This window comes from Peromyscus maniculatus, chromosome 18, assembly GCF_049852395.1.
Source record: "Peromyscus maniculatus bairdii isolate BWxNUB_F1_BW_parent chromosome 18, HU_Pman_BW_mat_3.1, whole genome shotgun sequence".
NCBI lineage: Eukaryota > Metazoa > Chordata > Mammalia > Rodentia > Cricetidae > Peromyscus > Peromyscus maniculatus.
Window position 1 is genome coordinate 11,337,411 of NC_134869.1, and position 25,466 is coordinate 11,362,876.

The 25,466-nt window shown below is 45.3% G+C and overlaps 1 protein-coding gene across 7 annotated transcripts in view; it reads left to right on the plus strand.

The window, feature by feature from the left end:
- The window catches only part of Slc41a2 (solute carrier family 41 member 2), a 120,764-nt gene that overhangs the window by 87,656 nt on the left and 7,642 nt on the right, over positions 1–25,466 (plus strand). For all 7 annotated transcript variants that reach the window (XR_013045801.1, XM_076554541.1, XM_076554538.1 and 4 more), the window contains exons 9-10: positions 1,433–1,564; positions 3,451–3,599. Coding sequence is in view for 6 of the 7 variants with exons in the window: in XM_076554541.1 (XP_076410656.1) it covers positions 1,433–1,564; positions 3,451–3,599 (281 nt within the window). In the remaining variant the exon portion in view is untranslated. The remainder of the gene's footprint in view (positions 1–1,432; positions 1,565–3,450; positions 3,600–25,466) is intronic.

Sequence of the window (25,466 nt, forward strand, 5' to 3'; positions counted from 1 at the left end):
ATCTCATGGAGAAACACCCTCCGACCCACCCAGGAATGATCCTTTGCCATTCACCCATGTCCTTAATCCCATCCAGCTGATTCTGTCTGATTAGCTCTCTCACCAGCCTGCTACAGATTAGCAATTTTGCCTTTTGGATTGCTTTTAATTCACCTGGAATTGTGTTTTGTGTTTTGTATGAGAGTCAGAACCAGATTTCATGGTTGTCTTACACACCCACAGCTCACATGGCTTACTGAGAAGCCAACTGCGTGCTCCACCCTGTAGTACACACCCAGCTTGTATGTGTGTCAGGTTAGAGCTTTAGTCGTGACTATTGAGTGGTATCAGATTTTTCTTGCCCCATGTATTCTTATAATCATGTTACATTCCCCCTCCATTTACTTGTTAATGAATTGTATTAATTTACTTCCAGATGTTAAATTGGTCTTTCATTCCATGGATAAGCCCAATTTGGTTGTGATGTATCACACATTGAGTATTTTGCTGGATGAGATTTGCTAATAGTTTAGAATGGAAGTTATTAATGATACTACTATAATAATATCTTCTGCATATGCTTCCTTCTTTCCTCTCTGTTTTAGTACAACTTTTTCAAGTTTTATTTTTTATTATTTATTTATTTTTGTTCTTTTTTTGAGACAGGGTTTCTCTGTGTAGCTTTGTGCCTTTCCAGGCTGGCCTCGAACTCACAGAGATTTGCCTGCCCCCCCCCCCCCACACACACACACTTGGTCTGTCTCAGAAGCACCCTTTGAAAACTCTGGAAGGTCACCAGCTAGCCAGTATGGAGTCTAAGACAGCAGCTTCTCTAATGGCTGTGCTGGGCCACGTGCAGGGTGTAAGGCTTTGGAGTTTGTTTTAGCTTTCTTTCCATTTGCTTTTGTGGCTGGTGTCTCTTCCTCGCTGACTGCAAGTGGAGAGAGAATTCGAGGGTCCCATCTCACCTTAGAATTCACTCCGTACATTGGCATTAACTCTACTGCCTCTGAGTCACGGAGAGCCTGTTTCTAGGTTGAAAAATGGGACTTCCCTGAGTAATTTTATTCAGCTCCTAATTCACTTTCTTTAGTGAGTTGAGAAAGTATCAAGCCTGTCAATTTGAATAAATCTAGCTTGTTTTTTTCCTCTCATTAAGGTGACAAACATGAATATCTTGTTACCTAGTTTTGTGAAGTGATTGCAAGGACGATTTTTAAAAATGACCCCTTCTGGTCTACTTTCACATCAGACAGCTAATCAGATTTGAAAATAATGAAGGCGTTCTTGATAATAATGAGTTTTGGGTTATCCATCTGAACATTAAAGAAACCAGCATTTTAGGGAAAGTTTTGTTCCGTTAGCCGAGAGAGTGACAGGAAGAGGCTTGCTGTGGTGGACTGATGAATTGTCTGAGGGAAAGGTAACTTGACTGTTTCTCCCAATGTCTCAGGTATCGGTGGCAATTTGGTGGCCATTCAGGCTAGCAGGATTTCTACCTACCTCCATTTGCATAGCATCCCTGGGGAGCTGCCCGAAGAGCCCAAAGGTTGTTCCTACCCGTTCAGGACGTTCTTTGGTTCAGGTAAGTGTGTGTGTGTGTGTGTGTGTGTGTGTGTGTGTGTGTGTGTGTGTATTTAGTCAGGAACTGCTGCCGGCTGAGAATGGACAGGCAAAATTGGTTGAATCAATATTTTGTGAATGTGCTGAGCTAATCTCAGAGGACAAAGACCTTCTGTGTCCCTAAGTCCGTGTGTACAGGTGTGACATTTTCACTTTTTATTCCCATCTCAGTTGGTTAAGAAAGAGTAACCATACTCTTACATTTTTGGTTATGAGCCTAGCCTTTTTTTTTCTTTGAGCTGAGGATCGAACCCAGGGCCTTGCACTTGCTAGGCAAGTGCTCTACCACTGAGCTAAATCGCCAATCCGAGCCTAGCTTTTAACAGCTGAGCCATCTCTCCAGCACTTGGGAGGCAGAGGCAGGTGGATCTCTGAGTTCAAGGCCAGCCTAGTCTACTGAGCAAGTTCCAGGACAGCCAGGGTTACACAGAGAAACCCTGCCTCAAAAAAAAAAAAAATTGAAAAAAAAAAAAGAAGGAAAGAAAGAAGAACTGTATGTACAAACACAAAGCACCCGTAACTTAGGGACAGACAAACGGACTTTTCTTCCTGTACTCCTGCTTTTTGAATCTTTAAAATGTGGATATTTGTCTGAAACAGGACATTAGGAGACAGACAGCTCAGTGATGTGGGAACAATACATTACTTATATGAACAGATATGTGACTGCCAGAAAAACTGAGATCATTATTTCACTACTTTATATGTATGGGTGTGGCCTGTAAGTGTGTCTGGGCATCACTTGCATGCCTGGTGCTCCTGAGGCTGCAAGGGGGGCATCAGGTCCAATGGAACTGGAGTTTCAGAAGGTTGTGAGCCACCCCATGGGTCCTGGGAACCCTGGTCCTCTGGAAGAGCAGTCAGAGCTCTTAGCCACTGAGAATCTCAAGCCCCTCCTTGTGATATCAGTGATGGAACAATAAAAGAAGACATAAAAATGATATTCCACTTTGCCTCTGTTTTTATAACACTAATGTTCTTGAAAACAAGGTTTGTTTTGTTTTGTTTTGTTCCCTGGGACAGGGTTTCTCTGTGTAGCTCTGGCTGTCCTGGATCTTGCTGTGTAGACCAGGCTGGCCTTGAACTCAGAGATCCCGCCTGCCTCTGCCTCCCGAGTGCTGGGATCAAAGCCATGTGCCACCACTACCTGGCTCAAAGTAAGTTTTTAAATGGCCATTTTTTATTTGATTTTATAATTATACCTAGTAGGGGAATTCCTAAGAATTAAGTGAATTGTAAATAATTGAGATTTATTCTTAACAGTTGAATTGATGTGATGCTGTGAGCTATAGAAATGAGAAAGTAACCTTCAATTTGTTGTTTTGTTTTTCTGAGATAGGGTCTTACTGTTTGGCTTGGGGTGGCCTTAAACTCAAAATGCTGCTGCTTCAGCTTCCATAATGCTGGGGTCACAGCCATCTAAGGCTGTCCTCTGTCTGTAGTGCTGGGGTCACAGACATCAGGGTTGTCCTCTGTCTGTAGTGCTGGGGTCCCAGACATCCAAGGCTGTCCTCTCTCTGTAGTGCTGGGGTCACAGACATCCAAGGCTGTCCTCTCTCTGTAGTGCTGGGGTCACAGACATCCAAGGCTGTCCTCTCTCTGTAGTGCTGGGGTCACAGACATCCAGGGTTGTCCTCTGTCTGTAGTGCTGGGGTCGCAGACGCCCAAGGCTGTCCTCTGGCATGGTGACTTGGTTTACCATGCCCAGTTGATAGGTTCACTTTATTGTTCCACCAGTACTGAGGGATTGAACCTTGTGATTGCTGACAAGCCACCCTCCACTGATCTGCATCCCCAGCTCCAACACTCCGATTCCACTGTCAATGCCATTTGCCTTTCATGTTACAGGAGTGAACAATAAGTCTGCCCAAGTTCTTCTGCTCCTAGTGGTTCCGGGCCACCTGATTTTCCTCTACACAATTCACCTGATGAAGAGTGGCCACACCTCTCTGACTGTGGTCTTTGTTGTTGTGTACCTATTTGCTGCTGTGCTACAGGTAAGAGGTCAACTTCTTCAAATCTCTCACTCTCAGATTGCTGGGAATCTGTCCTGATGGACTTCTGCAGTACACAACATAGTTACCACCTCACAACTACAGTACACAACATAGTTACCACCTCACAACTACAGTACACATCATAGTTACCACCTCACAACTACAGTACACAACATAGTTACCACTTCACAACTACAGTACACAACATAGTTACCACCTCACAACTACAGTACACATCATAGTTACCACCTCACAACTACAGTACACAACATAGTTACCACCTCACAACTACAGCACACAACATAGTTACCACCTCACAACTACAGCACACAACATAGTTACCACCTCACAACTACAGCACACAACATAGTTACCACCTCACAACTACAGTACATATCATAGTTACCACCTCACAACTACAGCGCACAACATAGTTACCAGTTCAGAAGTCGGCTGAGTCCTTTGCATTGACTTGATCCATGAACAGTGTGGTCCGCCACTTCTGATACAGCCTGGTGCACAGAACCTTTGAATTTGCCTGGTTTCACAGCATCCTTTGCTGATTATCCTGCTCTCTTTGACATATCTTCCGATTGGTTCTTGAAACAGGGAAAGGAAGTGCACATGGGGGCTGTGCCTAGTGTCTTACCCTACTTTTTATATTAATAGGTTAATTGATACTTTTCCTTTGTAATTTTGAAGGCATGCTTTTTTTTTTTTTTTAATTTCTGTTTGGCTGCTCATATTGCCAGTGAGAATAGGTACCATTGACTCTGAATCTTTTGTATGAACTTGTTTTTTACCTGTTTGTGTTCACATGTGTTTATGTGAATGAGTGCAGGTGCATGTGTGTTACCTGCATGTGTGTGGCGGTCAGAGGACAACTGTGGGTGTTGCCTTCCACATGTGTGTTACCTGCATGTGTGTGGCGGTCAGAGGACAACTGTGGGTGTTGGTGTTTGCCTTCCACATGTGTGTTACTGCGTGCGGCGGTCAGAGGACAACGGTGAGTGTGGATGTTTGCCTTCCACATGTGTGTTACTGCGTGCGGCGGTCAGAGGACAGCCGTGAGTGTGGATGTTTGCCCTCCACCTCACTTGAGACAGTGTCTTGTGAGTCACTGCTAGCTGCCTGTGGAGCTCCCGGGCTCCCCAGTCTCCGCCTCCTGTTCACTGTGGGAGTGCTGGCTTCCAGATGTGCATCTCTGCACCTGCAGACCCGGGTCCGCACTCTTGCAGACAAGCTCTTCACCCTCTGAGCTGTCTCCTCCTCACCAGGTGACCTTCGCTTTACGAGCTGCTTTTCACTCACTGTCCTTTTTCTTGTCGCATGCTGTAGTCTTGAAATTATGTGCTGATATACTCTGCCGTGGGTATATTTTGTCTCTTTCCTTTGATGCCATCAGTTCAAAAGCTCATGTTTTTCAATTCTAAGGAAACCTTTAAATATTACTTTTTGATGAATTTTCTTTTCTTTCCTTGAAGATACATAACCCAGGCTGGCCTCAGTGATCCGGCGGCCTTCGCCTGTGAGTACTGGGTTACAGTACTGTTTACCATGTTCACCATGCCTAGCACTTCATGGAATCTTTATGGTCACTAGACTTACATCAGACTTTCTTTTAAAAGTTCTGTTTTGTTATCTGTTTTCTTTTTAGGTTTCTACTCCTTCAGTGTAGGAAGTAAAAGGCTTTTAATGTTAGAAATTTCCTTTTATGTAAACAAGCCCTCCTCACTTATGTTCCTGTACACGACTAATGAAATGCATTAGTTCTCACACAAACACTGGCACACTCACTCACACACTCACAGATAAAATGAAAGTGGAAGGGGTCCTGGCTTGGGAAAGGAAGGGCATTGGAAGTAGGGGAGGGCAACAGAGGGTGATGGATGGGATGTCTGTGTGAAAATCAAAATACATTATGTCTGTGTATGAAGATATCATAATGTAACCCATTATTATGTATAATTAATATATGCCAATGACCAACATTTAAAGGTATGCCACTATGATAAATGTACTCATTTTAAAAATTCCATAGTACCCAAAGGCTCTACTTCCCTAAGATCTGTTTCTTAGACACCATCACTTGGAAATATTTTAGCTATTTTTTTCTGCCATTATTTGTAAGTTTTAAAATTACATGCCTAAACTTCAAGTTTATGACTTTGACTGAAAAATAAAAAGTGAGGGCTTTAGGGCCGTTATAATGTCCCATATTTCCCACATAACTTATACCACAACTTTTAAAAATACGAATTATCAGTATGCAACTAAGCCTATTTTAATATTTTTATTGTAAGGCAGATGGTTTGCTCGGGCTGTATTTCTTTGTTTGTGTCTTATTTTCCTTTCCTTATTTCACTTGGGTCTGTCTCCATTAGCCCAGTCTCAGTGTTCGCAGCTGCCCCACTGTCTCACCTCTGGCTTCTGGTGTAACCTCATAGACTTGGTGCCTCCTCCAGAGAGAATCCCAACTCCTTCAGAGGAGATTCAAATAATGCCCGGGGTGGAGTTTGAACTTGGCCTTCAGGGAACTTGACTGGGGGAATGAGGCTGGGAAAGGTGGATAGGGAGTGTTCCAGGCAGAAGAAGCTGGATCGATAACGCCGATCCGCGCCGAGGAAACAAGCTGGCCTTTGGAGTGTCTGCTCTCACATGCCAGTGCACTGAGTGCGCAGTGCTATGGGAGATTGGTTCTTTGCCAGGAAGCAGTGATTTCCAAAGTGCAGCTCAATCCAGTGCGTATAGAAATAAAAATGAAAACTTCTGTCGGCCGGATGTGTTTAAAGTGTATTTTATTTTCTTTATGATTGCTTAATAACAAACATGTTAGCACCGTATTTAATAAGTACGCTCAGATATTTTCTACAAGAGTGCAGCAAGAGTGGGATTCTAGATTGCTAAATTAATACACGGAGTGAGAAAGGACAGAACTGTGCCAGAAAAAGAAAGTCGTATACAGAATTCAAGATGGGGGGGCAGGTAAGATAAAGTCTTAGGGCAGAGTAAGCCTGGTGTGGGAAGGCCCTAAACGCCCTGGAAGGGAGGCTGGGATAGGTTCTCTCTCAAACAACAGATCCTGACAAATTCTCTGTAATTCTTTCTAGTCTTCCAATTTTATTTAAGCCGCTATTTTTTTTATTTTTTTATTCATTCAGTAAATCTTCATTTCAATCAATGAAGGGGTGGCTCTTAAGTCTCGAGTACAATGAATCCAAGCACTGTTGAGGGACTTGTGGTCTGACGCTTTGGGAACACAAGCATGCTATGGTATAAATGCAGCCTGTGTGAGGTTATTACCCACACAACCATGTTCCCAATGCTTTTGCTGGTCATTTATTGTCAGGTTTCCCTGTTCTCCTCAGTCCTGGGGGAAGCACCCAGGTCTGGTCTGACCTGCCGTTTCTAGAGTGGGTTCCTGTGGATGGCTCTCCCCTGAGCTCAGGGATATGCCCCTGTGTCCGCATCTGTGTGCTGTGCTGTCTTGCATTCTTCTCTGTAAGTTGAAGAAAATAGAAGTAATTTTCCTGAGATTATTTGCAAAACATTTTATTAACAAAAGATTTAATTTTAATAATCCTGTGTGTGTGTGTGTGTGTGTGTGTGTGTGTGTGTGTGTGTGTGTGTGTGTATGGTGTGTGTGCTGTGAGTAACTGCAGGGGCCTGAGGCAGTGGATCCCTGGAGCCCAGTTACGGGCGGTCGTGAGCTGCCTGATGTAGGTGCCGATTTGGAAGAGAAATGCCCTCTCTTAACCTCCAGCCCCTGATGTAACTCTTAGAATATACTTACATGCCCCTCCCCTTTCTGAGACAGGGTCTCTCCATTAAGTAGTCCTGCCTATTCTGGAACTTGTGGTGTAGACCAGGATGGCCTCAAACTCCCCTACCTCTCCCTCCTGAGGGCTGGAATTAAAGGTCGGTCCCACCACCTCCAGCCTCTCATGCCCTTTTTATGGCCTTTGCCTAAATCCTTACCAGTGAGGGCTGCAACTGGAGCCGACGAGAGAGCAGTTGCTCACTTACTGGTCTCACAGGTCCCTGCTGCCCAGTGAAGGGGCAGTAGCAGCCACTCGGTTTTGAAGAAGGGATGAGTTGCTGGTGTGGTTAGCTGCATGGTGGGGCCTCCCAAGACTTAGCTTGTTATTACCGTCATTAAATTGATTTTACAGACTTCATTTTGCTTTGTGTGTGTGTGTGTGTGTGTCTACATATGTGCAACTCTGTGTGTGGTATGTGTGCGTGCGTGTGGAAGCCTGAGATCGAGTAGCTTTCTCCTGTCACTCTTTAGTTTCTGAGACAGAGTCTCTACATGAACCTGGAGCGGAATCACTGTTGGGCTAGCCTCACCGGCCAGCCAGCCCTGTGGGCCTTCCTGTCTCCATCTTCCAGTGTGGGATTGCAGACACACACACACACACACACACACACACACACACACACACACACACACACTGCTGTGCTCACACACTGCAGTGCCCATTCCAGGAATCAGAACCCAGGTCCTCCTGTCTACGTAACAAACACCGACTCGGCCATATTCCGAGCCCCCCACTGTCATGTAAGGCCAGAGTGACATGCTCAGAGATGCTCATACTAGGTAGACCATCAGACACCTGCTTTTTGAGTTTTTCTTCATAGTGGAGGAAGGTTGGTATCAATCTGCCATCCCATGTTAGTCATCCTAGATGACTAGCTGTGGGTAAGCGAACAGTCATTGGTTTAGATTGTCCTTCCGCACCTCAGTTTGAATCTCATAGACCCGGTGTGTTTCCGTACACAACTTCAAGGAGACCGGCTCTCCCTGGTGAGCATCCGCTCCTGCTGATGTACTGTTGACTGCTCACAGCCTGTTAGGAACCGAGTGCATGCAGTGCTTGCCTTCTAAGTCCTAAGAATCTGTCTTCTTCCCAGTTTTCTTTTAGCGTCTTTTGCTCTCTGTATTTCTCAAGTGAACAGAGCCTTGACAGCACCAACAACCAGGCAAGGCACAAAGACACCCACCAGCCATGTTGGTGCCCTCGGTTCGTTTCCTGCCAGTTCCCCTGGGTTTACATCCTAAATATGCATCTTCTGTCTGTGAAGAGACAGTGTGAGATGGATGACACCCTAGAAGAGGCACCAAGACTGCCCCGGATAACTGAAAAAGGACAGTTTTTGGAGACAGGGTTTCTCTGTGTAGTTATGACTGTCCTGGAACTCACTCTGTAGACCAGGCTGACCTTGAACCCCGAGATCTGCGTGTCTCTGCCTCCTGAGTGCTGGGGTTAAAGGTGTGCGCCACCACTGCCCAGCCACGTCTCATTATTTTACAATCCACTTATTTCACTCACATGACCAAACACGGAAACTGTTCTGTTTTACATTTTATTTTTCCCCTTCATTATGCATACAACCCGTACACAATGACTTGAAATCATCTGTCAATGGAACTTTCAATAATTTCAGGCACTGATTGTTTCCTAAGAAAGTGAGATCATTAAGAATGCTATGAAAATTCTAAAAGAATGAAATTCCATAATAAATTTGTCATTATAGTCATATTATATAAGCCTTTGCTCCTAGGAGAGAGAAAAATGTTTCTCTTGTAGCTAGAGAGGTGGCTCAGTGGGTAAGAGTGGGCACCGCTCTTCAGAGGACCGGAGTGCAGTTCATATCCAGTGGCTCACAGCTGCCTGTAACTCCAGCTTCTGGAGACCTGACGCCCTCTTCTGGCCTCTGAGGGCCCTGCACTAGAGTGCACAAACCCTCACATACACAGAATTGAACAGTCAATCTTGGAAAAGGTTCCCTTAATGTGAAGTGACAACAGATTCTCCGTATGTAAAGTTGGAAATTAAAAATATGAGGACTTTATTAGGTAATGTGTGAGTCACCGTACAAAAGAAACAGACAGCACTGTCCCTGTCCCTGACAGACCACACTGTCACTGTCCCCCGAGCATATTAGACATCAGGAGCCAACCAGAGAAGAGCCCAAGGCTGACCTCTTATTTATGTGTATTCTTCTGTGGCTACAGTCAAACTTCTGTGTCTGACTTTCATTCTTAGAAAATACTAGGATTTTTTTTTAAAGGAAGGATCAAAGGGTATATGTTGTAGCTGGTAAGAAACGAGTTATTAGCTGGGCGGCAGTGGCGGTGGCGGCACACGCCTTTAATCCCAGCACTTGGGAGGCAGAGGCAGGAGGATCTGTGTGAGTTGGAGGCCAGCCTGGGCTACAGAGTGAGCTCCATGAAAGGTGCAAAGCTACACAGAGAAATCCTGTCTTGAAAAACCAAAAAAGAAAAAAGAAAAAGAAAAAGAATCAGTTATTATCAGCAAATATAATATTGGTCTTAGCAACATGTGTATGCTTCTCATTAACAAAATTTAAAAGACAAATTTCTTTGATTTTTGTTATTACTACATCCTAGATTTAGATTTCATAGGCACATACAAATTATACCATCTTCTATTTCCCAATAGATTCATATTCTAAATAAAAGTATTATTCTCTGCAAAACCCATGCCCACTTTATATGCAAGCAGATGAATCTCCTTCATAACAGGACTTAATATCAGGATGTTGGCTAATAACTTGCTTTTTTATAAGTAATAAAAGCTTGTGATTATTGAAATATATAATGTAATGTGAGCATGCCCACAGCACTAAAGGGACAGAGTAAGAGCTGTGGTGGGTGTGCTCAGTCGGGGAGCACGGACAGCAGCCTCCTCGTGCTCACCTTAGGATGATGGGTCAGTGGCAGTGTCTTCGTGCTCGGGTCTCTTTTATGTCACCAGTGGGAGCTACCGCGTACCAGAGTGGCAAGACACGGTGGGTGGCAGTGCAGGTCAGCGCCCGTGGAACCATTCTGAAACCCTGCCGCCTTCCCCGGAGTGACTTCTCTGACTCACAGAGCATGAAGCCGTGTGGTGACAGCCTGGCCTCACTTGGACCCTCAGGGCAGCCCCCCCCCCACCCCACTAACATTACCTAGTCTCGGGAAGTCGTTAGTTCTGGGGAGTCTTGCCGTCCCTGTGCTCAGAGTGTGCACACTCATCCCCTGGCCTGGCGGCTGTGACAGTTGCGTAGCTGATACGTAGCCTCCTGTTAAATGGCAGGACTGCAGCTTGGACTCTAACTGGCACTTAAAGGAAAGAGCCAGCCAGCCAGGGCTTATATCAGCCTGCTCTGTCTCATCCTCACCCACGTTCTCTGTAGTTCCTTGTTCCTTGGGATTGAAATCTATCAGATTTCATTCGGGAAGAATCTATTCTTTCTTGGTTGTTTTTTGTTTTGTTTTTTATTTTTTTGAGGTAGAATCTCTCTGTGTTTTGGTGCTTGTCCTGGATCTTGCTCTGTAGACCAGGCTGGCCTCGAACTCACAGATATCTGCCTGCCTCTGCCTCCTGAGTGCTGGAATTACAGACGTGCGCCACTGCTGCCCAACTTGTTTTGTTTTTTAAGAGATAAAGTCTTATGTAGCCCAGGCTGTCCTTGAACTTAGTTTGTAGCCGAGGCTGACTTTGAACTCCTGACCCTCTTGCCTCCACCTGCTGGCTCTGGTGTTGCAGGTGTGTACCACACCTGGTCATTTTATTCTTTCCATGTGGCTGCTCTCCCTCAGCCTCTTGATTGGGTCTATTAGCTCGGGTTGAAGAGGCCCTGTGAAGAAAAGGAGATGTCGTGACAGGAGGAACGGTGGTCCTAACTTTTCTTCTAATTGTGACAGTGTCTGCTTTGATACCCGACTCATGGGAAGCCAGTGAGTTGTTGAGATCTCCTTTTAGGAGTCTTGCATTTTTGGAGCACTGCGGTATTTCTGTGGCACCATGCTGCTGTTCTGGTAGCTAAGGCGCTTTTCTCAGTGCATGTTTCTTAATAGTGCTTTAGGAGGGTGCGTCTAGGTTCCCACAGGAGGTCCCGTGACCTTAGAGGAGCAGCACTCTGGATCCTGAGGTGGGGAGGCATTGGGAAAGGGTGCCTCTCAGCCTTGTCAGGCCCTGTAAAATGAAGTGGAACCAGCTTGCCCCAGTGTTCTGCTTAGGGCCCTGCTGTCTGTACTCCCGAACTCTGGATGCAGCTGGAATTTCACATTTAACTCTAGAAGAAAGTCACACAAAAACCTCAACCGTGCCAAAGCGCATGGTTATACAGCACACGGGTGACTGGGTGTGGTGGTGCTTGCCTGTACTCCGGCACCTGGGAAACTAAGGTAGGAGCAGTTCAAGAGTTCTGGGCCCTCTGGACTAGCTGGCAAGGCAAACGTAAAGCAAACAGGTGTCAGAGGACAATGAGGCAGTCACTGGAACTGGGGTTAAAAAGACAGTTTTGCTTTCTACCGTAGGGAAACCACAAGGGGACCAGGCTAATGGAACCATCTGTCCAGCTGACAGAGTGCAGAGAGCCATGGCGTCAGGAACCAGGGACATTCAGGAGCCTGAGTGGCAGGATGTCATCCATGGAAGTTTGATGATAGGGTGTCACTGTCTAATTGTCCCTCACTGTGTGATTCTTGGAAAGAATTAGTTCCTAGCTGGCTACTTTAGAAACTAGGACTGCCATTGGTCAGTAGGTTCTAGAATGTGTTGAGTGGAGCCAGTTGTTTGTTGAGAAGCCAGGTTTTTGTTTTTGTTTTTGTTTTTGTTTTTCAAGACAGGGCTTCTCTGTGTAGCCCCAGCTGTTCTGGCACTGACTGTAGCCCAGGTTGGCCTTGAACTCGGAGAGATCCTCCTGCCTCTGCCTCCCAAGTGCTGGGATTAAAGGTATGCACCACCACCGCCCAGCTGTCAGAGGAACTTAAAGCAGTCCTTAGCTACTCGTTACAATGGCTGAAAACCAGCCAGCTCTCCTAGGCGCTCGGGGAGGTTCCAGTCTCAGTTCTTGCCCTTGGTCCTCACCACGGAGAACCCTGCAGCCCTCTCCACCCTCCTTGCTTCTTGAGATGCTGTCTGTGGGCGCTTCCAGTTAAAGTGTCTGTTAGCAGTCTTTCCTGCCTGTTTTCTTTCCTTGTTGTTGAATTGTTTGTAGAAACCTGGGACAGTGTCCAGACAAACACTCTGAACAATAGACGTTAAATGACTGAGAGAAGCCGGGCGGTGGTGGCACACGCCTTTAATCCCAGCACTCGGGAGGCAGAGGCAGGCGGATCTCTGAGTTCGAGGCCAGCCTGGGCTACCAAGTGAGTTCCAGGAAAGGTGCAAAACTACACAGAGAAACCCTGTCTCGAAAAACCAAAAAAAAAAAAATGACTGAGAGACAAATAAAAATAATTATATATATATCATATATATGATATATATATATATATATTATATATAATAATAATATATATGATTATTTGGTGCTCATCCTGGATCTCGCTCTGTAGACCAGGCTGGCTCTGCCTCCTGAGTGCTGGGATTAAAGGCGTGCGCCACCACTGCCTGGCTAGATATATTTTACAAAACAATGAGAAGGATCTTCACCTCTGACAGCTGCATTTTGTCCAGACTTGACTTAGAAAGTAGGTCTGCGTGGTTCCAGGAGCGGCCAGATTGCTTCCCTGTAGTTTAACTATGTCCCCTATAATGTTAATTCCGGTGCAGCCTGAAGTGTTAGCAATGGTTTTGGTTGGGCAAAAGGAAGTCCAAAGACACATTACTGTCTTTAATGACTTACTTTTAGTTTATGTGCTTTGATGTTCTGCCTGCATGTCCGTGTGAGGGTGTCGGGTCGGCTGGAACTGGAGTAACAGATAGTTGTGAGCTGCCCTGTGGGTTCAGGGAATTGAACCCGGGTCCTCTGGAAGAGCAGCCAGTGCTCTTAACTGCTGAGCCACCTCTCCAGCCCCCACTTTACTGTCTTTAATTATTATTTATCCGATGTAACTATTTGGGGTAAGGAAATGAAATCATGGCCTCAGGGCCCTGGACTGTTTTATTCATTATGTCTGCAAAAGTGCTGGGCCATTTTGTTGTTGTTGTTGTTGTTGACAGCCTCCAATTGTTCCTGAGGCTTCATGACTTCAGTCTCAGTACCACCAGCCGTCACCATGTCTGTCAGGCTGTTGGGGAATCCTAGCCTGGGTCAGTACAATAGCTCCACAGAAACATCACCCTTACTCCTGGTTGGCATTGGGGAGCTTGATTCTTAGGCAGAGCACAGAGCCAGGATTTGAACAGGATATGGGACTTACAAAGATGAGAACACAAAGGAAGGTTCATAGAACCTTGTTCACATTGTTACAATGTAATGTTGTTTCAATGGTCTTGGCTAGGACTGTCACACAAAATCTTCAGTTAATAGGCCATCCCCTGTTGTGACTGTCTGTGTTGGGCCTTCTCCTGTGCACGGCTTCCCAGCACTGCTAAGGTCCCCTCCACTTGTACAGTGGAGGATGTGGACAGTGAGGATGTGGACAGTGAGGATGTGGACAGTGAGGATGTAGACAGTGAGGATGTGGACAGTGAGGATGTGGACAGTGAGGATGTGGACAGTGAGGATGTGGACAATGAGGATGTCGACAGTGAGAATGTGGACAGTGAGGATGTGGACAGTGAGGATGTGGACAGTGAGGATGTGGACGGTGGAGGATGTGGACAGTGAGGATGTGGAGGACAGTGAGAATGTGGACAGTGAGGACGTGGACAGTGAGGACGTGGTCGGTGAGGACGTGGACGGTGAGGACGTGGACGGTGAGGATGTGGACAGTGAGGATGTGGACAGGGAGGACGTGGACAGTGAGGATGTGGACAGTGAGGACGTGGACAGTGAGGATGTGGACAGAGGAGGATGTGGACAGTGGAGGATGTGGACAGTGAGGATGTGGACAGTGAGGATGTGGACAGTGAGGATGTGGACGGTGAGGATGTGGACAGTGAGGATGTGGTCAGTGGAGGATGTGGATGGTGAGGACGTGGACGGTGAGGATGTGGACGGTGAGGATGTGGACGGTGGAAGATGTGGACAGCTCAGGTCCAAGGATACTTCACTCATTGCAGGCTCAGCACTCATCTAATACACACTTGTAAATGAATATTTAGTTGTGGAAATTCTAATTTTACTGAACGCAGTGTCTTTTCTCTGAGTCCTCCCGACATCTTATTACTGTAGTATATCTGGTGTTGCTAAGAGGGGAAATGTTGAATGAGGACACCTCATACAGAGCAGTAATGGAGCAGTTAGGACATGAAATGTACACATACTGAAGACTTCTGAAGTTAGGATCACATGCTCAAGGAGGACACATAAGACCTTCTACCGGTGACCTTGACATTCTAGCAGTGTAGAGATTTTAGCATCTTAGTCCTGTAAATACAGTGCTAGTCCTAAAGTTGTTTCTGAAAGTCAGTCTGGTTTCACGGTGGAGTACTATGCAGCAGGAATAAATGATCTGAAGTTTTATATAACAACACACTTCGGCAGCATCGAGAGGAAGATATATCTTTGCCTCCGCTGACATCCTTGTTAGAAATCAGTTGACTGTGCATATGTAGGTGCGTCCAGCCACTCTTTTGCTTGGCTCATCTATGTGTCTGCTCTTCTGAGTCTTTGAATGGTCATCTTGATTTTAGTTTCAAAACGGAATCACTGTTCTTTCTCATCAAGCTCTTCAGGTGGGTCACAGTTGGCTAGTATGGACACATGTCATAGGTTCAGTTGAAAATCTACCAGTCAAGTCAGATGTGGGTGACTACCAAACAACTCCTGCCGAAGCAGCACACTCGCATTCTCTACTCAGGGTCCTTCAGGCACAGTTGTTCAGCACCAGAGGCAGGGAGACCCCTGTGACACGTGTGTGAGCCTCCACCAGCAGCAGGTAGACCCCTGTGACACACGTGTGTGATCCTCCACCAGCGGCAGGTAGACCCCTGTGACACACGTGTGTGATCCTCCACCAGCAGCAGGCAGACCCCTGTGACATGTGTGTGAGCCTCCTCAGGATCCTAGCTGATGATGTCAGGCTTTTACACCTGTCAACTTCTCTGAGCTGCCCCAATGCCTAACTCACATTTCCAGAATGCTAATTAGATTAATTAGTGTCTCTTCCCTTTGTCCAGTAAACTAGCCTCTGCTTTTCTCCTGTCTGCCTGCTAAGCATGAGAATACATTTTCTCCAGTTCAGATTTCTCAGTTATCCACTCTTCCCTTTTATGCCCTCTCCATACTACTAAGACAGTTTTCTTTTCAGCTTTCCCCCTTCTGTCAGAAAAGTTCCTAATTCCGTTCTTGTCTCCATTGTATTGTTTTTGAGATAGTGCCTGCCTGTGAGGTCCAGCCTGGGTTTAATTTTGCCGTCCCGCCTCAGCTTCCAGAGCACAGGGATTACAGGAATGAACCACCATGTGTGGCTGCATCCGTATCATTCTCTATTAGCCATGATTCCCTCTTCTGTTTTTGTTACTGTGGTGCATATCCCTCCTGGGCACGCTTCTCTTCATGGCTGTGCTCTGTGTATTTGGAGCTCTGACTTCAGCATGTTCACACTAAGTGTGTTCTTAAGACTTTTTTCTGTGGCTCAGCATTGCTTCTGAGAGTCTCTCACACATGTAGCTGTTACTCATCTATTTTACTGTTACAAATTGTATGATATCCTTGTGTGACTATTATATAATGCATTTACTCTTTTTAATTTTTAATTTTATGTGTATGAGTATTTGTAGACAGAATTTTATGTCCTGACATTAAGCTTCCAAATAACTACACAGAGACTTATTATTAATAATAAATGCTTGGCCAATAGCTTAGGCTTGTTACTAACTAGCTCTTACAACTTAAATTAATCCATATTTCTTTTTTTTTTTTTTTTTGGTTTTTCGAGACAGGGTTTCTCTTGTGTAGCTTTGCACCTTTCCTGGAACTCACTTGGTAGCCCAGGCTGGCCTCGAACTCACAGAGATCCGCCTGCCTCTGCCTCCCGAGTGCTGGGATTAAAGGCGTGCGCCACCACCGCCCGGCTTAATCCATATTTCTTATCTACATTCTACCCTGTGACTCAGTACTTTTCTTTAGCATGGCATGTTCATCTTCCTTCTCCCCTCCTCTCCTGGGGACTCCACCCTTCTTCCTCCTAGTGCTCTCCCCCTGTCCACAAGTCCCACTTAACCTCTTCCTGCCTAGCTGTTGGCCATTTAGCTCTTCATTAAACCACTGAGAACAACACATCTTCACAGTGTACGAAAAGATTTTCCACACCAAGTGTTTTTTGGCCTCCATGCATGCACACCATGTGTGCAGTGCCCTCAAGGGCCAGAGGAGGCCATCAGATACCCTTGGGCTGGAGTTACAGCCAGTTGTGAGCTGCCATGTGGGTGCTTGGGCTTGAACCCAGGTCCTCTGGAAGAGCAGCCTGTGTTCTTGATTGCTGGACTGTCTCTCCACTCACTCTTCTTTTACTGAGCCTTTAGCTCATGACTATTGAATCTAAGGTGTGTTACTGTGGGTCTGTGGACAGAAAGCTTTACGTACTTTTATGTCATGGACTCCTTGGGAACTTTTTAACATTATGAGTTATCTTTAATAATATGGGCTATAAATAATGTTTTAGTTTTTTTTTCTCTTAGTGCTGGGGATTGAACTCTAGGTCTCAATTGCAGTAAGACATCCTGACATTGAGCTATGTCCTCAGCCTCCCAAGTCAAGTTTTTAAATGCACAGAGGGAATTGTAGTCATATGAAAGAAAATGACATTTTCCTCTCTCCAAAGTACATGCATATCCTAGAAGCATTTTGTATTGTCCAACATTCATAAAATTTTTCAGAGTAAACATAATACAAATAAAAAAATAAAAACTATATATATATACATATATATATATATGTATATGTATATATATATATATATATATATATATACTGTTCATTAACAGTTTTTGACACTGGGTGGTGGTGGCATACACCTTTAATCTCAGCACTTGGGAGGTAGAAGCAGGTGTATCTCTGTGAGTTCTAGGCCAGCCTGGTCTACAGAGCGAGTTCCAGGACAGCCAGAGCTACACAGAGAAACCCTGTCTTGAAAAACAAAACACAACAAAAAAGAAATTAATATTAAAGATTTTGTTGTTATTTTAAGACAGGGTTTCATGTGGCCAAGGTTGACCTGTGTAGCTGATTATGACCTTGAACTCTGGTCTTCCAGCTTTCACCTCACAGATGTGAGGGTTGAGGTTACAGGCGTGTACTGCCATGCCTGGCTTGAAGATTTATTATACTCGGGACTTTGTGCCCTCCCCTGTTGAAACTAAACAAACAGTCAAGAGCGAAATAGCATTTTCCTAGGTTATTTAACTGGAGGAAGATGTCTGTGTAGTCTTTGAACAAATGCCAGGTGTATTTAAAATGCTAAATGTGTGAGTGCCCGGCTTGCTGTGGGCTTTCATGCCCGGCTCTCACACTCTTCGCAGGGCTGCTGCGTGTGTGACCTGTCTGAGAGGTGTGCAGATGGGAATGGCGGGTGTTGGGAGCATCATTACATCTTAGCAGGCGGGAGGAGGGATGTCAGTGTGAAGGGCACTGCCTCTGGCTGTGAGGTTGTGGCCCAAACTCCATGACTTATCAGCCATTTCCAGTCTTGCACTTGGTGATTGGAGAAGGAACATGGAGTCTGGCCAGCTCTTCAGAACTCAGGCCTGCTCCAGTCTACACCGCACTGAACTTCCACAGGAGAAGCAAAAGCTTCCTCCTTGCACACTTCTGAAACATTGCGGCACGGCACAGTCTAGACTGTCAGCTGCTGCTCGGGAGTCCAAGGGCACGTTTGTGGGCTTCTCTCTCCTCAGAAGCTAAGAAGGACTGTAGCCTACCAGGAATCACCATCTACCAGCTTGGGGCTTTCTCAGTTTATTTTACTCATTCCCTTTTAAATTTCATAAATTACACTTATTTACATATTTGTATGGTGTGTGTGTATGTGTGTGTGTGTGTGTGTGTGTGTGTGTGTGTGTGTGTGTGTGTGTGTGTGTGTGTCTATCAGAGGAGTCCTCTCTTTCCACCATATAGGTCATCGAGAGTGGACTCATGTGTAAACACCACACGTGTGCCACGGTGCACGCGTGAGTCAGACGGTCCACCTTCCACCGTGTCTGCCACAGCACATGCCAGAGCAGCGCTCCAGGGCCTGCCCTGTCTCTCTTCCCTTCTCCCTGTAGGAGACTGGGATTGTAGTGGCTTTAAGTGGGTTCTGGGGAGCCAAACTCAGGTACTCACACCTGTGAGCCTTGTGCTTTAACCAGGAGTCTTCTCCCCAGACCTTCAGAAAAGATTTTTGTTTGCTTTTTCCAGTAGCCTTAGGGCACCATCAATCTGAGAACCTTTTAAAATAGGCAGCTTGAGGCTATTCAGGTCACCTGGGTCACTTGATGCTGGAGTCAGTTCCTTGAAAGACCATTTGTGGTTAGGGATTTTTTTTTTCTTTTTTAGGGATAATTTTTCCCCCCTCCATGTAATCAAATTTCCCTCCTCTTCCTGAGGACAGGTTTATTTCTTACACAGGGTTTTAGTTTTAGTCTTTGAATCTTCTATTAGACGCCCCACCTGGGGGAGACTTTGTTTTTCCCTTCTGTTCACTGTGCCCCTGCTACTGTCAAAATAAACAAACAAACAAACAGACTGAGCAAGCCATGAGGAGCAAGCCAGAAAACATCATTCCTTCATGGCCTCTGCATCAGCTCCTGCCTCCAGGTTCCTGCCCTGTCTGAGTTCCTGTCCTGACTTCCTTCAGTGGTGAACAGAGATACGGAAGTGTAAGCCAAATAAACCCTTTCCTCCCCCAAAATACAAAAAATGAACACCTGGGAGAGCCTTGGCTGCTGGAGAGGCAGAGAGTGCATGCAGATGGCTGGGTGAGGTTTGCGTCCAGCGAAGCAGCCGTCCCCTTAGGGACCAGCAGCCTCAGCATGCCCGTGTCCCTCTCCCTCTGAGGCCTCGAGTTTTCCTGTCAGTTCAGTGATGCCTTTGAAAAGACATTGCTTACAAAGTTGGCTGAGCATTTGAAGTTGTTCTTTTTTCTTTTTCTTTTTCTTTTCTTTTTTTTTTCTTTTTGGTTTTTCCAGACAGGGTTTCTCTGTAGCTTTGGAGCCTGTCCTGGATCTCACTCTATAGACCAGGCTGGCCTCGAATTTACAGAGATCCACCTGCCTCTGCCTCCTGAGTGCTGGGATTAAAGGCGTGCGCCACCACCTCCCGGCTGAAGTTGTTCTTAATGATTTATTTGCAATGCTGCTAAAAAGTGAAGCCTCATGTCCCTCATTTGGGCAGGGGTCTCCCTCTGGGAGGGGGTGTCCCTCATATGGGAAGGGGTGTCCCTCATATGGGAGGGGGTGTCTCTTTAAGGCTTGGATCTGGTTGTGTTGTATATTAATCTACAGGAAGAAACGTTTCTTTTCTCAGCAGCCCTCAGTCTGTCCAGCAGAGCTGGGGTGGGATGGGAGAACACTGCGGCCTTTGGGGTTTCACAGCCTCAGTTGGACCGCACTCTCAGTTGCCGTCTGACCAGCCAAGTGACTTCAGTCTTTCTCCATCCAAGTTTCCCCTCTGGAGAAACTATCTCTGGGACCACAATTCGCACCATAGTCCTCAGGAGCAAAGGCCGTCAAATGTTAGCACCGCTCAGCCCCTAAACAACTCACAAAAACAACTCTGATTGGAATGACATTTCATCTGAATAGCAGAAGTAGACTGAATTCCTGCTGAATGATGGTCCCGAATTATTCCCAGACATTTAACTACTAGATTTCAGCGGTGGCCACAGCCTGGAGATAGAACCAGTAGGGGCATGAATTCAACCTTTGCAAAGCCCAGTTAGGAGGCACTGTCCTCACTTCTATTTCTGAGGGTTATTTGTGTCATATTCCTAAGCATTCCTCCCCAAAGCAATCATCTTTCTTCACACAGCGCACAAGGCTGCTGCTGGCAGTCGGCATTAAAGAAATGCTAATGCATGCGAATGTTGATCGGAGCTCAAAGGAAGAGCCGGCCTAGAAAGTCAATAGCGTCCAAAGCAAATATATGTTCCTGTGCCTACGTATTTATTTAAATTCTAGACAGTACATTTATAACTTGCATAATTAAGCAGGGCTACAAAGTTGCCTTTTCAGAAGACATATTTACCCAGAGAAGATATGCATATTTCATAGAGAGCAGGCGATGTTAGAACATAGTGTGCCCTTGGTTTGGTATCTGATGTGGAAAGCGTTTGTTCCTTAATCAATGATTTAATTTTGAGGCAAAACAAGTTGCAGTAAGAAGACTCGGACACCATTTTCATAATTTACACCAGAGATCCAAGAAAACACTAATATATTTTGATAACCTGAAAAAAAGAAGTTTTAAAAAATTTAAGCCTGTTTAAACTATTAGTCATTAGAACATCTTTAAAAAGAAATCATGTAAGAAGTTGACTTGATTCTGTGGCCTCTTGTGTAGAGTGGATGGAATAAGAACGTGGAAGAGAAAACACGAAGGAGATTGTGTGTGACCGTGTATGACGGCAGGATCCTTCCCTGGTAGTTACGGCTGGAGCACACCGTAAGGGCAAGTCCATCCAGTTTAAAGAGAGGTTCAGAGGTGAAATGTCCCAGCGCTCACTGCTGTTAGAAACCAGTGCTCACACGCTTGTGCCAGTCACCTTTTTTTTTGTTGTTGTTTTTGTTTTTTTGTTTTTGTTTTTTGAGACAGGGTTTCTCTGTGTAGCTTTGCGCCTTTCCTGGAGCTCACTTGGTAGCCCAGGCTGGCCTCGAACTCACAGAGATCCGCCTGGCTCTGCCTCCCGAGTGCTGGGATTAAAGGCGTGCGCCACCAACGCCCGGCAACCAGTCACCTTTTAAATAAAAGCCATGGATTCTGAGCTGCGGTGCTAACAGTCACACACACACACACACACACACACACACACACACACACACACACACACACACAATTTTTTAGAGTTGGTCTCTCACTGGCCTAGTACTAGCTGAGGACTGGCCACATCGGCTCTGACTGGCCAGTGAGCCTGAGATCTTCCTATGTCTGCCTCCCCGGTGCTATGGTGATGGGCGTGCACTGTATCTGCTGTAACACAGGCTCTGGATTGAACCCTGGCCTTCACACCACAGGACACTTGACAGGCGCTGCCTCCCCAGCCTCCTAAACGTTCTTAAACTGAGTAGCTGCTGCTTGCAGACGGCTTCGCTCTTCTGACTTTACCTCAACCTTTTTTTTCTTTAGATTTTCCCCTGCCTTCTCATTTTCTTCCTTCTCCTCCTCTTCCTCCTTCTTTTATTTCTTCTTCTTCTAGTGTTTCCTCTGTCTTCGGGACTCCTGACCACCTCGGCAGTGGTTTTCATATCTTAGTTTCTTCGCTCACCAGGCGTCTTCCATGGGCATCCTTCCTTTGTGTTTAATGAAGATTCATTTTCTTCCGTATCACAGACTTTTTGCACTCAGCTGGCATGTGTGGCCCAGGGCAACCTTGAGTGTGGTCAACTGCAGCCCCTGCTTTCCAAGCACTAATGCTTTGAGCTGGTGGTCTTGGGCAGTTTTCTTACAATCTGTCTGCTTCCATTTTTCTCCTGTGCCAGAGAAGGATGATAGCCCATACTGTGTTATAGACATGGTCTGAGAATTAAATCAGTTTGTGTGTGGTGGACCTCTTTTGAAGACCATATGGTCCCATTATAGGCCATTTAAGAGACAGTGTTTGCTGTTATTGTAGCTTACATTTTATTTTTTCCGTGAGATGAGCATGGAATGCAATACACAAATTAAAACACTGTATTCCACTTCATGCTCACCTCACGGGAAAACCAAAATGATTCGTGTCCCTTGTTATCAGTGTGGTCAAACATCTTGGATATTGGCTCTTGCGTTCCTTATTTCCCTTGTTGGATTATTTTTCTTATGAACTGTAGGAATTCTCAATAGTTTCTCAAAATATTCTGAACACTAATTCTTTGTCAATTAAATGAGAGGCAGCAATATTTTATAACCCTGGGGCAATATTTTCATTTATTGAACTACAGAAGCATTTACTGCAACTTAGTAAGTTATTCATTTATACATTTATGAATTCACCCCCAAATCAAGATCAGAATGATACTCTCTTATATTTCCTTATGAAGTTTTTCTCTTTATTCACTTTACCTGCAATTTCTGTGGAGGTGTGGGGGAAGAAAATAGAAAAAGTTCCTATTTTCTTTCTTTGTCTCTCTCTCTCTGTCTCTCTCTGTCTCTCTCTCTCTGTCTCTCTGTCTCTCTCTGTCTCTCTCTGTCTCTCTCTGTCTCTCTCTCTCTCTCTGTCTCTCTCTGTCTCTCTCTCTCTGTCTCTCTGTCTCTCTCTGTCTCTCTCTGTCTCTCTCTCTCTCTGTCTCTCTCTCTCTCTCTGTCTCTCTCTCTGTCTCTCTCTGTCTCTCTCTCTCTCTCTCTCTCTCTCTGTCTCTCTCTGTCTCTCTGTCTCTCTCTGTCTCTCTCTCTCTCTCTCTCTCTCTCTCTGTCTCTCTCTCTCTGTCTCTCTCTGTCTCTCTCTCTCTCTCTCTCTCTGTCTCTCTCTCTCTCTGTCTCTCTCTCTCTCTCTCTCTCTCTCTCTCTCTCTCTCTCTCTCTCTCTCTCTCTCTCTCTCTCTCTCTCTCTCACACACACACCCTGGCTGTCCTGGAACTCACTCTATAGACCAGACTAGCCTCGAACTTACAGAGATCCTCCTCCCTCTACCTCCAGGATTAAAGGCTGTGCCACTACTGCTGGCTTTCTTTCCTGTTTTTTTTTTTGTTTGTTTGTTTGTTTGTTTTTTTGAGAGAGGTGGTACATTTGATACAGGGTCTTTCTATGTAGCCCAGGCTAGCCTCGCACTCATGGTTCTCTTTTCTCGGCCTCCTGCATTCTAGGATCAACTATTTCCTTTTTTTCTATGTCATGCTCTTTTGGATAGGTCCACACCTGTTTCTGTAAATTACCAGGGATTAAATTCCCGAAGCTCTGTGGGTTGCCTTTTCTCTGTGGTAACTGCATACCTGTTTAGACCTCTCTGCCACAGTTTTTCCAAGTGAATCTTCGGAGTAATAATATGTAAGGATTCAAAAGTAGACCAAACAGGAGATAAGTAAAGGAATGAGTGGAGTTGTGTTCCGATAAAACTTTATTTACACAAGCAGATAACAGGTTGACTTGGGCTTATGAGCTGTTGTTACCAAAGCTTGTTTTAGACCAGGGCTTCATAAACCTTTTCCTTTTGTGACCTCGTTTCTCTAAATTTTTTAATCCTCTAAATTTTTATGTGATATTGATCATTCAGTCAACAGAAGTCTTCCCATTGTTTCCTAGATTTCTAAAAATTTCACTTTTCATTTCTTCAGTCATCTGGCGGTCATCCAGAAGATGTTGCTCACTGTCTGTGTGTTTGTATGCTCTGAACTCACTTCTAATTTTTGTTTTGTTTTGTTTTTGAGACAGGGTTTCTCTATGTAGCTTTGCGCCTTTCCTGGAACTCACTCTGTAGCCCAGGCTGGCCTCGAACTCACAGAGATCTGCCTGGCTCTGCCTCCCAAGTGCTGGGATTCAAGGCGTGCGCCTCCACTGACCAGCCTGAACTTACTTTTTGATGTGTAGTTCTATTCCATTGTTGTCTGAGATAATGTACAATGTTGTTTCAACTTTTAAAGTTCATTGGAACTTGATTTTTGGTCTGTCATGTGATAGTCTTGGGAGATGTATGTGCTGAAGAGCAGAACATGCTGTGTGCTGCTCATGAGTGACACAGTCTACACATATGGTTAAGCGTTGCTCTCTTGTCCAACCCCGGTGTTGCTTAGTTGGTTTTCTACCTGGGTTATCTGTCCATTGAAGAAAGTGGGGTGTTAGAGGTCCCATCGTTACTGGATTAGAGTCTCTCCCTTACGTCTAATAATATCTCTTCCTGTATTGAGGTGGTCACATTGGGTGAGTGTATCTGCAGTTCCCATGTCTTTGTGTTGAATCAATCCTTTCTTCCTTTCATGATGACATTCTTTGTCTCGTTGATTCTGCTGGTTAAGGCCCGCTGTGTCTGGTGAGGGCAGCTGCTCCTGTCCCACACTGTTCCCGTGTGTGTGTGTGTGTGTGTGTGTGTGTGTGTGTGTGTGTGTGTGTGTGTGTGTGTGTGATTGGTGGTTCCAGCCTCTGTGTCTGGTAAGGGCGGCTGCTCCTGTCCCACACTGTTCCCGTGTGTGATTGGTGGTTCCGGCCGCCTCCTTTAGATTCTGTGTATCCTCACTGGAGTGAGTCTTCTCATTAGCAGCACATCATGGGGGCTTGCTTTCTCTTTGTTGCATAAATCCTAATTAATCTTAATGAAAACCCAGTTTTCACCCTGATCAGAGAAGCAGAGCAGGCCACAGCCACCACCTCTTACCTCACCAGCTCCTCAGCCTGAAAGAGCCGGAGTTCCAGTCTCCTCTCGCCTTATACACCTTTCTCTGCCCAGCCATATCACTTCCTGTCTCAACCTTCCTAGTGCTAGGATTAAAGATGTGTGCCACCAATGCCCGACCTCTGCAGCTAGCTCTGTCCTCTGATCTCAGGCAAGCTTTATTACAAACAATATATCACCACACTCTTTTAATCATTTAGCCAGTCTGTTTATTTTGATTGAACTTAATCCATTTAAATTCAAGATTATTGTTTATAATTAAGAACTCTTTTCTGTTGTTTCACTAATTATGCACTGCTCACTTTTCATGACTTTTTCTTTATGATTTAATAACTTTCTGATATGCTGTTTAATTTTTCTTCCATGTATCTGTTCTTCTAGAGAATTTTGTAATGTTCATTTTTGTGACAGGTCCTCAAGTATTTCTTGGATGGCTGATTTAGTAGTGCTGAGGTTCTTTGGATTCTCCGACTTCATTTCTTCTGATTTGGAAGGATAATTGTGCTGGGTATAGCATTCTTTTT